Source organism: Lontra canadensis, unplaced genomic scaffold (genome assembly GCF_010015895.1).
Source record: "Lontra canadensis isolate GAN:19392208 unplaced genomic scaffold, GSC_riverotter_1.0 scaffold1, whole genome shotgun sequence".
Lineage (NCBI taxonomy): Eukaryota > Metazoa > Chordata > Mammalia > Carnivora > Mustelidae > Lontra > Lontra canadensis.
In genome coordinates, this window is record NW_022630995.1 from 76665874 (window position 1) to 76686226 (window position 20353).

The following is a 20353-nucleotide window of genomic DNA, read 5'->3' on the forward strand; positions in this document are numbered from 1 at the left end:
AAGGAGTTTTTAAAGAGAAAGTGATCAGAAAAAAAGAATAAAAGGACTAATATAGTTAAGGCCAGAATAAAAAGGCCATGGAAATTATGGAAGTTTGAAAGATGGTGAAATCAGGGAAGACAATGTTAAGAATGAAAATGGTTAGGTTTGGGGGTTTGTTTGATTATTTGTTTTGGCATTAAGACATTATTATAATTATATTAATTTGTGTAAGTTGGGAAGATGCCTACCTAGATAACTAAAGAGAAAAAAAAATAGCACTTGCTTTCTTTAGCTTTAGGATGTTTCATTTGTTGATTCATTGGTGTAGTCTATAAGCATTTATGGGTGTTTACTTTGCTCCAGACAAAATTCTGGGACTTGAGACTCTAAAATGAATACACATAGATTCTGCTTTAAAAGATTTAGCAATCCAATAGTAAAAACAATTGTTTTACAAGATATTTTAAAAACAGCAATCATGTATAAAAATCTAGAAGTTATAAGAAGAAGGTGTATCTGTCTTTGTCTGGAAAGGCTTCTTATTAAAGGTAAAATGAGTTGAATTTTGATTAATGAGTAAGAGATGGCCACACTGATGTAATGAGGAGAGGTTTTGGAGAAGAGAGAGCATTCCAGAGGGAGAACAGAATGTGTCAAAGCACAAGGACCTGGGGAAAATGGTGTATCAAGAAGGTGACAATCATTGAATGACACGAAGCAAAGACTGTAGGCAGGGTTTAAACATAAAAAAAACTTGAAAGCTAGAGAACATTACTGTGGTCACAACAGGGAGCTTCCCAAAATTTTCAGAGGAGGCTACTGAAGTCAAATGTCTATAAATATAAATTAATACTCTACTTGGCGGTAGAAGCCAGATGGAAAAACAGAGGGGTCTTTGTTAATTTTGGCCAGCTAGTTAGAAAGGACTCAGATTGGGGAATGCAAAAGAAAGTACACTTGCATCTCCTCACAGAGCCCAGTGAAGACCCAGAGTTTATACTTTACGAATCTGGAAATAGTTTGCATTCCATCACCCTAAATCTCCCAAATTTAACAAAATATTTTGCAGTCAAATGATTACCTGGGTGTTTTGGAGCTGATCACTCAATACTAAGGTAATTGTGAAAGAAAAAAGTGGTGAAAGGAACTGTTCAAAGAAGTGATTCTGTCCCGAATCTCAAGCCTCGAGTAGTATCAGTAGCAATAAAAGCTAAATACCTATAGAAAAGCACAGAACATTTTTTCCCACACATCTTAACAAAGAAAAAAATAAGGCAGGTAATGATCATAAACGAACATTAAATTTACTTTATAATTGTGAAACTGATTTTTTTTTAAGTAAAATATAGCTTCTGGTTTATTCTTTCACAGAGACGCACAAGTAAGTCTCATCCTGGGAACAACTGGTTGGCAATTCACAGAAATAGTGAAAACACAGGGATAATTTTAATTATGGCATTTAAAATAACATATTTTAAGTGATTAAATGTCACATGCATTGATCAGATCTTTCCTATCCAAAAATAACCTCAACCTACTAATATTTTCAGTTATCATCTTTCCTTGTATCTACTTTTCACTTCCAAAAATATTAAATATTAATTTAATAAAGTACACATATTTCATCTTCTCCATCTTACTGATACGTACTTTCAAGGGTGCTCCTAGCCGGTTATTAGTTTTCCAATCAAAATGTAGTCCCTTCTGGGTGCCTGGGTGGCTCAGTGGGTTGAGCTACCAACTCCTGGTTTTGGCTCAGTTCCTGATCTTAGGGTTGTGAGATGCAGCCCTTTTAGGTCTGAGCACTCAGCACAGAGTCTGCTTGTCCCTCCCTCTCTGCTCCTCACCCCCACTCGCACTTTCTCTCACTCTATCAAATAAATAAATGAAATCTTAGAAAATAAAAACAAAAACACGTATTGCCTTCTAGCACGTGATCCTCAGTAGTATTATAGTGGGAGTGCAAACTTTTCCTAATCATTCAGTCTAAAGTTTTCAGAATGGTCCTGGATAACTATTTTCTTTATCTTTTATTGCTACATTGAGAATTCTAATACTTTCTATTTCTTTCTTTCTTTTTTTTTTTCAAAATTTCTCTAATACTAATCCTTTCATTGTCGTTGTTTACCAGGCTCTTGTTGCCACAAAGCCTGACAATGCCAATAACACTCTGCTGATAAAAAAACAAAACCAAAAACACCACACAACACATCCTTTCTGACCCCCTCTGAACAGTGCTCACTTTCTTAAGCCTGGGATTCAAATAGTGAATGGGTTACAAACAAATGCTCCCTCTAGAATCAGGTGGTCTCAAATAAAGTCTAGCTCTCTCCCTCTAGTCATCAGACCACGGACAAGCTACTGAACATTTCTTTTTCTTAATTGTATAATCTGTAAATGGGCCAGAATACCTATTTCATTTGGTTATTGTAAGGCTTATATGTATTAATATCTGAAAAGTTTTTAGAATCATGAGTTTTAGGCTGATAAGTTCTTAACAATTGTTAGCTACTATTACTATTGGTATTGTTACTTAAAATGAGTCTTAATCTCTCCAAAACATAACTTTCAAACTATTCCCTATTCCCTAAACTATTTCAAACTATTTCTAACTATTCCCCCTGGATTTATGTTATAGATTTGGCAACCTATATTATTCACTTCTTCATACACATTTGCTCTCCAGTTCCACACTTTTGTTCAGTTTGTACTCCAAGAACACCTTTTTTTTCTCAATCAGTTAAAATCATTCAGATAGTGCTCCAATAATGGCCCCAAAGTAGAATTCTATAAATCCTTCCTTGGTTATACTCTGAGAGATCTTTTCCAATGATAGCCAAAGGCATTTATTATAATAAAGTAAATATCTTGTGTATCTGTATCTGTTAATGAGCTGAGAAACTTAAAGTAGAATGATTGAAAAACAGTGCATTTTGAGAAGACAGAAAATGCTTAATTGCAGTGGACGCTGTGATTTCATTCACAGATATGTAAATGAAAAAAACAATTAAATCGGTTTTAAAATTCCATTTTTTTTCCCATAGTTGGGCAACAGTACTATTAAGTGCAGGAATTTTCACCATTTTATAAAAAGATGAGAAATTTTTATTTTCATATGGAAACATATGAAATATGCATATAAAAAGAATATATAATGCTGGATTGTAATCAGGCACTAAAACTTAGTTGTTAGGGCTATTGCTATTCAGATTAGTGATATACATGCAAAACCAACCTGGAAGTCAGGAGACAGAAAACACATAGAATCATACTCATGGACAGTACACAGAGAGCCCAGTGAAAAAAACCTAAACAAAAAGTAAAGTTTGGGTAGATTTTTAGGCACTTCTCAAATGAGCTTCTGACATCACTTGCTAGTTCTATGCGACTTTTTAAAGACAAAGTTACAAAAACATAAATATACAATGATGCCTCAGAGAATTAGGTTTATCAAATGGGATTTTAGTGAAGAAAGAGGCAAGAAAATATCTGAGCTTCTGCATGTTCAAATACTGATTTACGACAGACAGAGATATTTATCGTATATCCTATAGAAAAACTCAATTTTCACATTTACTTTGTGATGATCTTTGGGCATCTGCATCTCTGACACAAGGATATCAGAACTCCTTGGAGTAACAATGCCCTGCCTAAGGCCAGAAGTTACTCTAATGTGTTAGTACGATTGTCAAAATGTAGATTGTGTCAAATTAGATATGGGCATCTATTCCTATCACTTAAAATTTTTGTTTTTGGCCTGAAGAAATATAAATTCTTTATTTTCAAATATTATATGCTGCTGCTTATACTGAAATAAGAATCTATCATCTCAAAAGTGTATTCTTTGTCAGATTATTTTTACTGTTTGTCGTACACGATCAAGTATCTTTACTCATTGTAAATGCACAAGGTAAGTAAAATAATGAGAACATGACATTTTAAAAATCACACTTTGTGACTAACATCACCATGAAATGAATAAAACCTAGTCTTTGCTGGTCATTACACCTTTGGTTCTATTCAATCGGTTTCATTGATTTCACAGATATAAAAGAAAAATAGGGATACTGTACTTTTAAAAAATATGTATTATGTGAAAGAATATATACTGCAGATGTAAAATAGTGATATATTGTGAAAAGAACATTTGGAGTCTGATTTTTCTCTGGAAGTAAAAGAAAGCATAATTAGTTCTATTTGAGCCAGAATTTTAATTTTCTCCATACTCAGGCTGATGTCATTGTTCCAATTTTAACTGAATATATGGTTGCCTTGAACACTTAATGAGTGCTTCCTCTGGGTCCAAGCACTCACTGTTTCAGATATGTTAAATAATTTAATCTCTACAATGAGCTTTTGAGGATCTATGTCACAGAGGAGGTAAATGAGTTACAGGAAGGTTAAAGAAATTATAGAGGTCACCCAGCTAGTAACTGGCTGGATCAGTATTGGAACCCTGGCAGATTAGCCCTGCAACCGGAGCTCTTAACTATACCACATCACATCTCTGATAGGAGGACAGATATAAAGACCTACTCTTGTAATTATATCATGGGCTACAAGTCCAAAGGAAGTACACATATACCATAAGAACAAAATCAGAAAGTGTTATTTGCTGAAAATAATTTCAAGTTATCATAAAGTCAAAATGGATAAAATTGGTGATGCTTGGGGAAACTTACCCTGAAAACAAAACTAGAATATTTTTCAAGTATTTGCCAAGACCACAATCCAACTAAGTAAATAAGGTTGTGCTTCATGTACATTTTAAAGAGGGAGTTGAGAACTTTTTACTAGTGTTGTAATATGCCTCTTTTTTTCGTTTTTCCCCAAAATTACCTCAGAAGAGGGCTGGTAGTTTGAATGAGGTATAGGGTGGGAAGATATCAATAATTAAATATGTTTTTGCGTATTTCTAGGTTGGCACAAAGCAGGTGACACTGAGATGACCTGATTTGAGTATGTTGATCTATGCAGAAGATACTGTATCCTTCTACCTAATGATGATGCAGAAGGCTATGTATGATCACTAACAATGAACCTGACTTGATGCCCTTTACTTTTTTAACCAAACTTCTCATAATATTTCTGTTTTCCTCCTGGATATCTCTCAAGTATTTCAATTGATTCCGTTATTACATATGTATTTAAATTAAGATACTAATCTTATTTTCGCATGTGATGGTGATGAGTTCATGAGCCATAATCATTTCCCTATATAGTTGGCCTACAGAACATTTATGTAATATAGTTCTAGGGCGAACAAAACTGAAAACCACTATGCTTGGAATATAACAGGTTCTTAACAATAAGTTTTCTTGAATGTGGGTCACCCTGTTTTTGTCAGTAGCTTGGGAAGACATGCCTAAAGCAGCTAGCTAAACACTTTCCTTACAGTTCTACCCTGCCATGGCACTACTTTACAATATATAATACTATTACAAATAATAGGACCTATCAACATCCTTCTGAAATTAGGAAGTAATTGAAATATGAAAAACTCTGAAAGATTAATAAAGGGCACAGAATTAAAATTAACCTCAAATCAATATAATATATCTTTTATAAACTACCTTAAATGTTTTTACTTAAGGGGAAGATTATATTTCCCCATTTTAGGTATATTAACACACCTTCCCTATAAGCATTATGAAAATATAATTTCTATGAAGAATTCATACAAAGCAAGCAATTTAAGTTCCCAAGAATTATGTCCCTATATTCCAAGCTCGATATTAAATGAGAGAGATGAAAATTAAATCATTTAAAATCAAGTATTTCCTAAAAATAATTCTAAGTAAGCCTGCATTTAAAAAAAAATTTCCTTTCTCAGTAATTTCAATGAGTCAATATTTTGTTCTTATAATTTGAGAAATAATTATCTTCACACCATCCCATATATAATTAAGAAAATACTGATTTCCCAAATACTTAGCTTAGTAAAGTTCAAAGGAGATAGAATTCATTCCAGTCTATCAATAAAAGGCATTTTTACATTGTCTAATACCAAACAACCCCTTTGGCTCTATATAATTAAGTATATTTATATAATCACAAATTATTCCTATATCTAATTCAAAAATTACTTCATCACCCTTGATAGATAAAAATAACTATCACCTTATAACATTGGTTGTGTATTTATGAAATCAGTGCCTTTATCGTGTCTTATTTCATCTTTTCTTGCCTGTAAAATGGACCTTCAGTAGTAGCTACTACTGTTATTAGATTTAGACTTAATGTTCAGCTAATACAATTTCTCATTTGATTATTTTTCTTTTCATTTTATTTTTCTTAAGTATGTAATTCATTCATGATTTCCGTTTTCAGGCCAATGCTACATTTTAATTTACTCTCCAAAGTAACCAAAATATAATGATCATATACAGTGTGTTGCAATATCTTCCAAAATAATTAAGAAAACACATGTTACTACTAGGTTTAAGGAAGTAGCTAACTTGGGGTGCCTGCGTAGCTCAGTCGGTTTAAGCATATGCCTTCAGCTCAGGTCATGATCTCAGCGTCCTGGAATCAAGCTTCCTGCTCCAGGGAGCCTGCTTCTCCCTCTCCTCCCTGCTCCTGCTCTCTCTCATTATCTCTTTCTCTCTCAAACAAATATAATCTTAAAAAAAAAAAAAAAAGAAAAGAGACAACTTGACGTTGAATCATTATTAATGTCTGTTTCTTTTTTTTATTTAATCGTGAGCCATTTCACAGTAACTGATACCAAGGATTTTCCTTAAAATTCAGCAGAAGATAAAACGATACCACAAATGGAGAATTCTTATTATAAGAGAAATAAAGCAGCTCAATTAAGATTCAGTATTTGACAAAGTCATGTATTTAAAGTCTAGTCATCTGTCTTCCTTTTATTTATTATTATTATATACATTTTTAAGTTGTAACACATATAGACATGATCTATGTTATATATTGCATATCTATCTCTCTATATATTTATAAATGTAATAGACATTTTATACTTGACGTTTGCCCTGTACACATGTCCGCAAATTTCCTTCTAAAACTATGATTTCTTAATTTCTGGTCCTGGATATTTAACCATCCATTGCAATTCAACGTGAGGGGGACAAAAAAGGCTTTACGAATCCAATTTTTTTCCTTTCAAAATCCTTCAGGAATACAAGCCATCTACACAGAAACAGAAAGGGAAGGGAATGTTTGAAAACCTAGGCTTTCTCACTTGCCTTTCCTTTGTCCTCCAGGAAAACTGAGCCTCATCCGCTTCACTCCTTCACCAGCCCCAGTGCTGGGAAAGGCGTGTTCTGCAGGAAATACATATCAGGGCTAGAAAGTGCCATTCCATCAAATCACAGCTGACATATGCCTATGTTTGTAGTTTGTAAAGCTCTCTAGGTAAAGCATTTCTGCATCTCTCAGGAGCAAATACCAATGTCAGGGTCAGGATATTTCCCATAATGTGTAATTCACATCTTTCTGGATGCAATATAGATCCATTTTTTCCTTTCTGTTCTCAATAAAGACAGATTAACTGATCCTTATCTTATCTATGTAGTATTTGTTTAAACACTTAACATTTGTTAAGTCACCTCTCCCCTTTTCTTCTCAATTCACAGTCCCTCAATCCTTTTAAACTCTCTTTAGATATGCCATTTTCCAAAAGGTTAATCTCTTTATTTTAGTAAGTCTCCCTTTAGCATCCTGAGTGCCAATTTGCCACTATCCTCTAACCTAGACTCAAAAAAATAGGAAATACAGACATATAATCTGGTATTCAAATGAACATATTTAAATATTTACTTTTATAAAACACCACTAAGTTAACAGATAATGTTTCCATAAATAAGAAAGATATAAAGACAGGTACCAAGCATTTGTGAAAGACTAGACATGATAAGAATTCCAAAAATAGTTAAGAGCAATCATGTTCAAGGGGAGCACATGCTAACTAACTTGTCTTTTTAGTTTACATATTGGTGTATTTTAGGCTCTGCTGATTGCTTTCCCTATATTATCAGAGAGAATATCTGGCTATTATATTTTAGTGAAACAAAAATATTATTCTATTTCATTTATTCAAATTATATAAATTCAAAAACCCAGAAAAGTTCATTTTTGGTTAGAGGTCAGGACATGGCACCTCCTGGGGTGGTAGTAGAAGAGGACAGAATACAGGGCTTTTTGAGGTACTTTTTGAAGTACTAGGACTTTTTGGCTACTGGACATGGTACCAAGTTAATGTTGGGATCGCTGATTATGCAAGTGAGCTCACTTTGTGAAAACTTGGGTTACACATTTATGATTTCTGCACCTTTTTACGTGTATTTTATACTTTAATAAAAATTTAAAAATAAAAAACTAAAAATGGGTTGCTATGTGTGGAGCTTATTTTAATTATGAATCAAGTTAATAAAATGTAGGTAATATTAATAATATTTATGAGAAAATTATAAATAATAAATGTAAAATTAAATAATATTTATGAAAAACCTATGGAAATTTGAACAATAATGAGACAACCAATGATAGTAAGAACTTTCCTTAAAGAGGAATACTGTTCTTGTGGTCATGTTAAAAATAAACTTTATCTTTAATAAACATATGTTGAAATATTAATGGAGTAAGCTGTAGGATCTCTGGATTTGCTTGAAAAATCTGAGTGAAAAGACAGTGTTTTAGCATTTGGATGAAACAAGTATGGCCAAGATTGATCACTGTTTAGGCTGGAGAATATAGAGAGTTTAGTACTACTCAATTTTTGTATATGCATGAAATTATCCATCATTTTTATGTTTAAAAGTATAATTTAGTAGAACTCTGTGGGTTCTACATAGTATTGTTTTCTATTACCTTTGTTCTTATCAAAAAGATTGAGGTAATTCAAGAATCAAGATACAGCTACCAAAACATCTTGATTTCATGACCTTCAATATAATCATCTGATGAGTACTTCTCTGGCAAATAAATCTTAAACCCACACCACCAGTGACCAGCAAGGGGACTAGTTTTGGCATTAGGTTTATTAACAGTAGGGAAGAAAGAACACAATAATCTTATATTAATTTTACAGGTTTTCTATATGTTTTGTAAGAATGAAACGACAGCTACAGTTAAACTATTTAACATTCACCTTCATATGTATGGACCAATTCTTAACACTATTTTGATTAAACCTACATGGAAAATGTTTTATCTTATATACACTATCACGTGTATCCCAGAAACTTATTATGTACACTTTATATACTGTTGTCATTGTTGACTCAGAACTTTCTACCATGTGCCGCACTTTGAGACAAAAACCAATGTTATGTTTAGTGAGCTCGCAAAGAATCCCTTCATTATGGCTATTTCTTTATCCAGCATGATTCAAAATTAAACTCAAGAAATATATATTTGATATTGATTTTATTTATGTATTTCTCCTCGGCTTGGGATTTTTTCCTTTTTAAGACACTTACTTGAAAATTTTAACAAAAAATATTTACAAATACGCTTTTTATGAATAATGCAGTCTTTATCTAACTTGCAGCTGAAATACAGTTATTGGCATAAAATGAAACTTACACCACTAGATGACAAACTAACTCACTTGTCTAGTATGTGTAAGATACACCATTGAATATCCAACACAGGTAATACTGAAATCTAGGGTAGGATTGTGTCTAATAGCAGCATGAAAAGAGGAAAAAAGTCCTACTTATTATAACATTTTTACAAACAGTAACAATAATGTTTTCCTCAGAATACAGGCCTCTATTTCCTCCACACTGTCATGATTAATTTTACTACAATACACAGTGTGAACTGGTCCTCAGAAAGTACAATCAGTATCTTAAAGAAACAGACCAAAATTTATTACACCACTTATCTGTTTCTCAAAAAACACTATATTCTGATGTTTAGCAGCTTCTGATAATGAAGGAGCCATTAGTAATCATGTAAAATAATAGGGAGATAAAATTAAAAATTAAATCATATTAAAAATATAATGTTTCTATATGAGATATCTATATGCACAAATGTATCCACACAACAGAATCATGAAATGGAACACAGAAAATATGTTTACAATCACCTGTCGAATTCAATGACTTAAAAGCTATCATTGATAATTTTTTTGTCACTGATAATTTAGTAACACTCTACAGATTGTGGAAATTTTGTAATACCACTCTACTGTACAGATAATGGAAATTTTGTTGAAATTAAATTCACATATAATCTTTTCAATCTCATAGTTAAAAGAAAGATATTCCTAGGAAAAAGAAAATGGTATGTGCCTAGGTATAATGTACAAGTATAATGTCATAAATGTACTGATGAAAGATTCAGAAATAAAACCCTGATCTTTATCTGTGAAAATTTCTAGTTTATAATTTGTCCTTATCCATGTCCTTTGCTGTGTAATTACATTTGGGATTCAATGTTTTCAAATCCTCCATACTGTCCTCACCTAAACTGATGTAAGTGATTAGGGACCACTAATGAAGTAATTAGGGAGTCTTATTGGACCTCGATAGAAAACTTCCAAGATATTTATTATACTTTGGGAAACATTAAATTGACTCCCATTATGCTGAGTTTAGTCCTAATTTGATAGTATTATTTAATCCTGAACAATGAACCTCACAGTCCAAATTTCCAAGCTATATTGTCTAAATGATGCTATCTAATTCCTATTAAAAGGACTTGAGAAGACGCAGACTCACCCAAAAAATGTCTGGCACATTGAGTATTAAATAATATTGAATGATGTTTATAAGCAATTGAATTTATATATTCCAGATTCTTTACTTTACTTAATGCATTTGAATTTTGACCCACACATCTTCAGTATGATGAAGCAGGGAAAAAAATCCCAAGTAGATAATCCTTTTCATTGAATAATTCTATTTATATTTTAACTGATAATCTTCCTTTCTTAGGCTCACATGATGGACAAGTGCTTATATGGATTTACTTCCAATTACAAAATAAGAAAGAAGATGGAAATAATCTGTAATATAAAATGAGGTATATAAATAATATTAACATGCTAAATGTTAGCTCAATAAAATGCAAACTATGCATGAAATAAATTTCTTTAAATAGTAGGTGGAGACTCATATACTAAGGATTGTAAAATATTGAGTAAAGATATTAATTACTTCTTTCAATTAAGTCTTCTCTAAAAACCTTGAATATATTTTTTTATTTAGCCAAGTATCTGTCAGTTCAAAAATATAATTAATAACATGCAAATAAATAATTCCTACATGGGAATTATATAAGAAAAATAAGTAACTACACTAGATGAAAATTTGTATCTATTAGCTTTACAAAGAAGTGAAAGATAAGACCTAAACTATGAAAGCTTCTAGTAAATAAAATATGTCAAGGAAAGATTATCTCAAAGATCTGGTATGAAAGCGAGTATTTAAATTCTAAGAGAGTTAACAAGTATGAAACAAATTTAACACCTTTTTAGAATATAAGTTCTTAGAATGAATCAAAAGGTGTTTAAAATCTCAGAGTATTGAAAAACTCCATCATATTTTACAAAGCACCTTGGATATGTGCATATCAATATTTTGAATGAGTTCACAATCTCCTTTCCATTATAAAAACTTGTAGTATTGTAATAGCCACGAGGGAAGGATAACTAATTTAAAACATATTTTAAGAATTGGAAGAAAATAAAGTATGCTTAGAGATGAAAAAACAAAACAAAACTGTGCACAGACGTGTGTGTGAATGAAAGTATAACGACAGCATTAAAGATTATTTGGGTACTTCAAAATACTCATTCAGCCATTCATTCATTTTTTTATCACATAATTTTTTAGCATTTATAATATGCATAGCTGGATAATGAGTCTAAATACGCCAAGAGAGTATTGGATACCAACCAGTTCCAATGCACCCAAAGGCACAAGTTTTAAATGACAAGTGATAAGTCACTGAGAAGCACTGATGTCAGAAAGTGAACAAATTGCTTACAGAAATTGCCAGATGTCTAGATGCAAAATGAGCGTCCACCTCAGAAGGATTTTTATAGCTTTCACTTGAAGTCATATTAATTGAGGTAGACCATTACTGAACAACTACAGAAGAAATAAGATAATGTGATAATATCTCAGTTATCTGGAGTTGCAGGAAAGTTCCAGATAGCTGTTGCATCAGCTAATTGCAGTAAGAATACAAATCGTGAATAGATTATCATTTTTCAAAGAAGTAAAAGATCATAAACTTCAGTGAACATTTAAAATCTAACAGTAGATATACAGAGAATATGAACTGGGATTGGGTTTTTTCCTGACCCTGAGTTATCATTTATTTCCTGCTCACAAAACCGAGGTGAGTAAACTACTTTAATTATGAGAGATCAATTCTTAATTACTAAACAAAGGAATTTAATGAAGAACAGAAGGACTGGTGTGATTCAAAGACCAGGGCTTTGTCACAAAGGTTTAAACTAAAAAAGTGAGAAAGTTAGGTTCACAAATCCAGAGCTATTCTTATAAAGAAGAGTGAGAGAAGCAAAAGTCTCAGAAATAAGATATTATTAAAAAGTAACACAACTTGGAGAAAAAGGGAACATATGTACTAAAATTAACATATGTACTAGGAAAAAAATATCCTGAAAAAGATGTCCATTCATTTAGTGATATATGGACCTAGAGAGAGTAGTTAAAAAGGCCCTGTATAATAATGCTTATTTATGGACCTCATTATTTGATAAACTGATGCTATGTTTATGATGTTACAGGAATATAGAAATCCCAGAGAAAACATATACAAGGATTCATAAATATGAGGGTAATGTGTACCAATAAGAAAAGTTGTTTTATTTTGAATCTTATGTATACTCTTAACCACACTACTGAGTTAAATTACAAAATCGCAGAGAAGGCAGATCAAGACAATGAAGGGATTGAAAGAGATGTGTCTAAACAAAATATGCTCTATAATTTTAATCAACTAAAAACTTGAAGTGCACCATAGAAATAACATAGATGCCCAAAAGAACTTTCTCAAAATGATGTTTATTGAAAAAAGTCTAGGTAAAATGTCAGCAATTTTTCAAATGGGATGGTTCAAAGTTCTGACATCTTTTCTTGTGTTAAGATTGAGTTGAATTGAAGTTTCAAAAGGACTCAAAAAGTAGGCAAAAATAAAATTAGGTCAGGAGAAAACCAGTAATTTTTTGGCACACACCGACTAGTCTAAATGCTGTGTAATGTGAACAGAGGATGAACCATGACCCTTCAATAAATAGTTGAATAGGGAACTACCTACAGCCCTGTGAGTCTAGAAAATTTCATGGATTAAGGGTTTAAAAAATTATTATGTAAATGTATGTTTTTCATTTCGTTCAGTATATTTTATTACTGTATGACCCTTTAAATAAATGAGAAAAGGATTTTTCACAAATGTATGTTAGGTGAAATTTCATTGGTTATTTGTCTATTGATTGTTGTCAATTCTTAGGCATTGATTAGGTTTATTGACAAGAAATCAGCAAGTTTCCAATGAATCCTTACACCTTTACTACTGTACTGTTTATGCTGATTAGAACCAAAAGATATGCTTATTTACTAACAAAAGTTGTAAGCAATGTTGTTCAAAATGTGAAGCCAAAATCATAAGTAGGAATGATTGCAAGAGTAATATTTAGGTGTTGTGTTAACTATTGGATTTTTCTAAATTTTCTTAATAATATAGCTTTTATGTATTATATTCTTGAACTTAAATCATTTTTATGCTCCTTATTTTTTTTTTCTGTATAACATTGTGTCATTTGAAATACTGTTATTTTAAATAAGATGTCTATAATACTAAAGAAATTCTTGAATTCTTCACAATAAAATGTGGTATTATTTTTAAACTCCAGGTAAAATTTTTTTTCATGTTTTATTTTAATAAGTGTCAAAAACAGTGATTAATTTTTATTAAAAGTTAAGGTGATATTTTAGTATATTTTATGCCTCTGAAAAGGTAAAGCTATGCTAAAATTCACTAGCACTTTAAGATAAATCAAAACACTGAGTTTTGAATACAACCATTTTTTATATGTTTATATTTATTTCTTTAATCTTTCAGTGTATCCCTTTGGTTTTCATCAAAGTATTAACAAACTACGACATTATAACAAAAATAAGAGCAAGCACGCTCATAAAGTGCTCATGACTAACGAGTTTGAATTGACGTTTTCAAAATTATTCTTGATTTAAAAAATAACTTCCATTTCATTAAATTCATCATCCATACTCTTTGTGGATCTTTCCTTACACATTAAAAAAAAAAAAGGAAACATAGTTGTATTTGGGCATTTAAAAAAAAAAAAACAAACTGTTTTATAGCATGTGAGTACACGTACTTTTGTGTAGAAGTTGGTTCCTCGTGATTTTTAATTTTAAATTTAATAATCAGAAGTATAGAAATGGGAAGTTCCGGGGCACCTGGGTGGCTCAGTGCGTTAAAGCCTCTGCCTTTGGCTCAGGTCATGATCCCAGTGTCCTGGGATCAAGCCCCGCATAGGGCTCTCTGCTCAGCAGGGAGCCTGTTTCCTCCTCTCTCTCTCTCTGCCTGCCTCTCTGCCTACTTATGATCTCTATCAAATAAATAAATAAAATCTTTAAAACAAAACAAAACAAAACAAAACAAAAGAAATGGGAAGTTCCTGGATATAGACAATGATTTCATTTGTATTATTAAGCATATTATCATTTCCTGATCATTTTATAAATGATAGTGGTAGCTTCATTAGGCTTTATTTTTAGAGCTCTACAAAAATAAATAAATATTCAGCTACTTTCTTAAGATTAAGTAAACTTTCTATTCACTAAAAAACTAAATGCATGTCCAACAAAAGAAAACTACTACCCCAATAATTATTTAAGCATTCTGGTTAAACACAGGTTATAGGTGCCAAGTTCTTAGTTTAATTATGTAAGGGACATTCTTTTCAATTTAGAAGGTGAGGATATTTCCATTCCTGATGATAAATAGTACAAGTATTAACAACTATTCTCATGTGAATTTGGAGGGCAAAATGGTCAGGGATGTTATTTGTAGTTTATACTATCAAATTAACCATAAAATTGTCTATGTCTATTAAATCAGAACCACGATATAATTTTTAAGATAATTGTGTGAGTCTAAGATAGCATTAAACCCTGAAAGCTGAAGTTCTATGAAGAACTAAGGATAGTGTAAGTAAAAACAACAAAATACTTCTATTTCTGCTTATTTTTCAGCCAGGTCACACTTCATCCCAAACCCTAAATTTTAAGTGGCATGAGTTGGCTAACACAGAAAAAATAAAATAGTTTTTAAAACCTAACATATTTTTCCATATCTGCATCATATGCAAATCTTAATTTTCTTAATTAAATAACATATGCATTCTTTGATTTCTAGCAACACATATAACTATTTTAGGCTATTTGAAATCACTAATGTGTGTAGATGTGTGAGCTAAACTTTAGGACTCAAGCATCCAAATTTCATCATAGTTACTACGTTTGACATTTCAACACTTCCCTTAAGTATATGTGCTCTTCTTGTATTTTTAACTTCAAAAGATAAAGCAAAACAAATATCAATAGTTTACAGACAGCATAGTTTAGGAGCAATTAATTATACTCACTATAATATACAGCATACATATTGTATTTATACAATTATATTTATACTCCTAATAGTTTAGGACCAATTATTTGTTTCTGAAATGCTAAAATACTTACTATATCATGTGTGGGTTAATGGTATTTCCAAGTAATTTGAAAAGTTGGAGGCAATCCTTCATAAAACAGTTTAATCCTTGTTGCCATCACAATATATATATCCAGTGGCAGATCTATTCCTTTATTCATAGGACTTATCAATATCTAGAGTAGCAATCTTGTCCCCAATGCATTCAATGAAATGCCTTTCATATTTACATTCACAAGAGCTAAAATATATGTTCTTCTAGCTTTTTTCTTTCCTTTAAGTATTTTTTTCGATTTCCCTCCCATCCATAAATCATAAAAGAAATGACACATCAGCAATCTGTCTCATTTTTGTTCCTAGCTTATGATTCTATGATTTTTTTACACTAGAAGAGGAAAGAAAGAAAACATCATGTATGTTGGATCTGCTATTTAAGATAAAAGTCATCTTTTGACTAACTTTTTATGAGCTTCACCTTTATCAAACATTAGTTTATATGGTTTGACCAACTTATTGAATTGTCAGTGGCATTTACCCATTAACTAAAGAGAAAGATAACTACGTAGCAGAGAATATAGGATTGTTTCATTGCCAAGATCCTCAAAGGAAATACACTACAAAATCTCTAAGCATTTTTATTTTCACAATGGTTATATAAAATAATCCACTTAGAGAATATGGTCCCAATATTGAAAGAGCTGAGTACAGGTTTCAATGTTTCCATGTTAGAAGAACATATTATTTTAAGTAAATGAAGATTATTGCTTTATTTCTATGTTTCCTTCACATAGTTCCTCTGATTCTGATCAGAGACTTACTCCATCTGAACATATTTCTAAACTACATTGAATGGCCAAAGTGATGGCTGCACTGATTTCCTAATTTAGCCTAAAATGTTTAATGTCACTATGGAAAAAGGATGATTATGTGATAATGCTGGCATCAAAAAAATAAATAAAATCTCTCAGTGACTCAAGTGTCAAGAGATGTTCTTCCATCTTAATTAAGCCCTTCAAAACACATGGAAATCAAGTAAACAAGAGATCAATATTCAAAGGAAATATGAAGCACATTTGAAAAATGTTTTCAACATCAAAAGTTATGTTTGATTGTTGTCAACAACCATGTCCTAACACAGGAACCTGTCTTCCTGATACGTATATTCATTTTCCATAGTAAAGGGCTGCCTGCATCCAAGAGACACTTTTATCTTGTTTCGGAAAACAACCTGAACTCTATTTTTACTAAGAAGAATGGCATGTTGAACTTATTCCCTCAAAGGGAATACTTTGATAAAGCCTTTTATGTAATACTTACTCAAATATGGTGGTTTGTAAGGCGCTCGTGTATTAGACAGCAGTCCATCCAGCTCCTTCCTCTCCAGAGTGCTGTGAAGGGCCTTCTCTTTGCCAAAGGTAGAGAAAGACCTCTCCGTCCCAGGCTGGGCTTCCGGAGTTTCAAACACCTCGGTGTCTGGAACAGAGTCCATGCCAGGAACATGCAGATTGCTGCGATAATCAGCAGCCTGGCGTCCATCAGCGGGGACAAAAGAAGGCATCCAGCACCGATCTGAGTGGCCCAGCGCTTTGCATTCCTCAGTGCAGTTCGAGAAGAGATCCATACCTGTAACCCAGAAAAAAAAAAAAGAAACTCCAGATTCAGGTTTCACTAATGTGAGAGATTACAGGTAACATAAAGAGTGCTGGGTGAATGCGTTTTGCCCAAATTTTCTTGCCTTAACCTCATAAGAACCAAAAATATCTTTGTACTATTTTCCAAAGGGTTAGACTTCTAGCAAAGAGGACCCTGAGGTAGATGTTTCTAAAATTCTCAGAGTATTGGGAAAAATGTCTGACTCTAAATTATTTAAGTAACTAGGGAATGGTGAGTAGGAAAAGGACAAATATATTTTTTTAAATCTCTGGTGAAATTCATAACAGAGAAAAATGCACAGTGTATATCTTTTATAATCCATAATCTCTAATGATGATAAGGCATCCAACATTTTTTCTTCCTTAGAGACAAAAACATCGAACTATGTGAAGCACAAATGATGATATATAGATTATGAAATCTGGATATGAAATAAAAAGTGAAATTCAACAGAAATACAGCACTCATATTGATAAACTCATAAATAACAAGAATGAAACATTACATGAGTGGCCAAAAGCATGCTTTCTCAGGTTCTCAGAAAATGACCCTAAAAGGTATATTTCAATGACATTCTGGTAGCCCATATTACTACAAACCACTTATCACTTACCACTGCAGACAAACCCAGAACAAACGACTGTAATTAGTGAAACCAGGGTAATCGAGTGTATTGTGAGTCAGGTGCAGATACTATTGACAAATACTCTATTACTTGTTCCATATTGGAAAAACACTTGTCCTAGTCAACACAGAACTGTTTCCCTACTAATCCGAGAATATTAAGATTTCAAATGAAATCTTCAAATTTCACTGTCTCCCACAGATTAACAAGATCATTCAACATTATCTGATTATGACTCAAGAAAGTTCAGTTTCTTAAGCAGAGCTTAACAATTTTTGAGCATTATAGAATACTTTTTAATATTTATTTTGTTAAATACCCCATGCAGAAAAACAAGTACATAAACCTAAATCACATTTTAATATTTTTCTAAACATACCAACACATTTACTGTGCTTATTTTTAAACAGGATCAATTTAAAGTAATTTGAGTGTGATTATTCTGTATAAAAGAAACTCTCAAATGAGTATAGATTTCTTTTTTTAATTGAAAGATTAATATTTGTTTAATGAACCCATCTGATTGTTTCTTCTTATAAATACCATGAGCGATTTGAACTCTTGAGTCAGCTTTAGTTTATAAATTCCTGATGGTATTGTGTCACAAACTGCTTTACTTGTTTGTGTGTGTATGTTAACATCTGTATGAATAAAGTATAGAAAAAAAATTTTTCAGAGTATTAATCTTCTAGATTATCCACAAGTATTTTGGAGTTCAGAACAGTGAATTATGTAAATTATGTTTAAAGAAATAAAACAAAGCTTCTTATCCTATATTAATCTCACTTTATGACTTTTTTATTTTAAATTAAACTATGTATAATGCCGAGTCTGACTTCGATTATAATGTTCCATTGATAATTGTCATGCATAAACCGGGAAATAAATTACTGATCAGTGAACTGTTGAGGAACTTAAAACGTGAGCTGAAACCAGGATAAGGACCCAGACTACAAAAAACAAGTCAATGTTTTTCTAGACAGGAGAGTAGCTCAGTTTTTTTATCCAATTTCTTCAAGGAGCTATGTATAAAGGAAAAGAGTAGGGGAAGGACAATGTCCCTGATACACATTGACATACAAAGTCGGCAGAAGCTATAGAACCAGAGAGATTTGCATTTTGAATACTGTAAATACTGTACTAGAACTTTTCCATATTTGCAGTGTGATAGAGAAAAAAAGATTTTTTGATAGATGGAACTACTGGTAAAAGTCCAATTATTATGAGCAATCATTTGTTTGAAAATTAAATTCAAGGCACTAAATTTGAAGTTGGTGGAATTAATTCAAATAGTAAGATCAAATTGTATTATTAGACCCTAATAAAGATGGGTATACAATGCAAAATTTGGAATTAATGCAATTTTTCCTCACGTGGACTGATAAATATCATTTTAAAGATACTACACAGAACTATTAATAATCTTCTATGTCTTTTCGGGCACCTGTACCCAGACTCTCATATTCTTAAATATGATCATCTATCTTATAGAAAAATTGTAATAAACTAGTCTCTCAACATTATTAAGATGTTTGATTATATTAGAAGTTACTTTCAGTAGGACTGTTTTTTTTGATAGTGTATACGCAACCCTGCCCATTTTCTTTTCTTGAAGCTAATGGTTTTTCCGGTTTTTGGCTTCTTTAGTTATTAAAGGCTAGTTAAAATTCCCTTAGATGATGTAATCAAGTTCTCATGAGTTAAGAAACTGTACAGAAAATATGTCGTGTGCATAACAAGAAAAATGTGAAATATGATAAAGTTTTTGTTGGAAGAATAATCTTACTTGACAGAAGAAAGAAAACACTTGTAAATAATGTTCTTAGTGTATTTATGAATTAGTACTTTTAAAGTGAGATTCCCATAGTAATAACACACAGCTTTATATGACCAGAATGAGAAATTTGGTGTCACAAATTGTGCATGAATATATTTCACCAGTTTTACTTATAAAACAAGTGTACCGATTTCTCATGAGGAAAAAAATATCAGACATAGCAACAAAATTAAAAGAAAAATAACAAACAGTACATCAATAAATTTCAAATCATTTGCCTTTTAGATGTATAGTTTGAGAACCAGATAAATGTTCCTATTATCATTCCTCACTTCAGGGAGTCTCTAAAAGACTAACAGTATTTACCTTTTTTTAAATTTATCCCCGGGCCCATTAAACATACTCTTTAATGACCAAATAAACAGAATTATATTTCAATTTTGTTGTGATAAATTACATGATATACAGGAATGCCTGGTATGATAGGGCAGGTGACATATTAAAATGCATGCCTTTTCACATTGCTCTTGGAATTTTTTAATATCTCAAATTGAAGTCCCAAGAGAAAATAAATTTAACTTGATTTTCGTTTTTCTTATTCAAATGCCCTTACTATAGAACCTATGAGATTAGTA

The 20353-nt window shown here is 31.8% G+C and overlaps 1 protein-coding gene across 2 annotated transcripts in view; it reads right to left on the bottom strand.

Moving 5' to 3' along the window:
* PCDH10 (protocadherin 10) overlaps positions 1-20353 on the bottom strand; it is a 60383-nt gene that overhangs the window by 30493 nt on the left and 9537 nt on the right. For both annotated transcript variants that reach the window (XM_032857665.1, XM_032857675.1), the window contains exon 4: positions 16981-17286. In XM_032857665.1, the coding sequence (XP_032713556.1) occupies positions 16981-17286 (306 nt within the window). The remainder of the gene's footprint in view (positions 1-16980; positions 17287-20353) is intronic.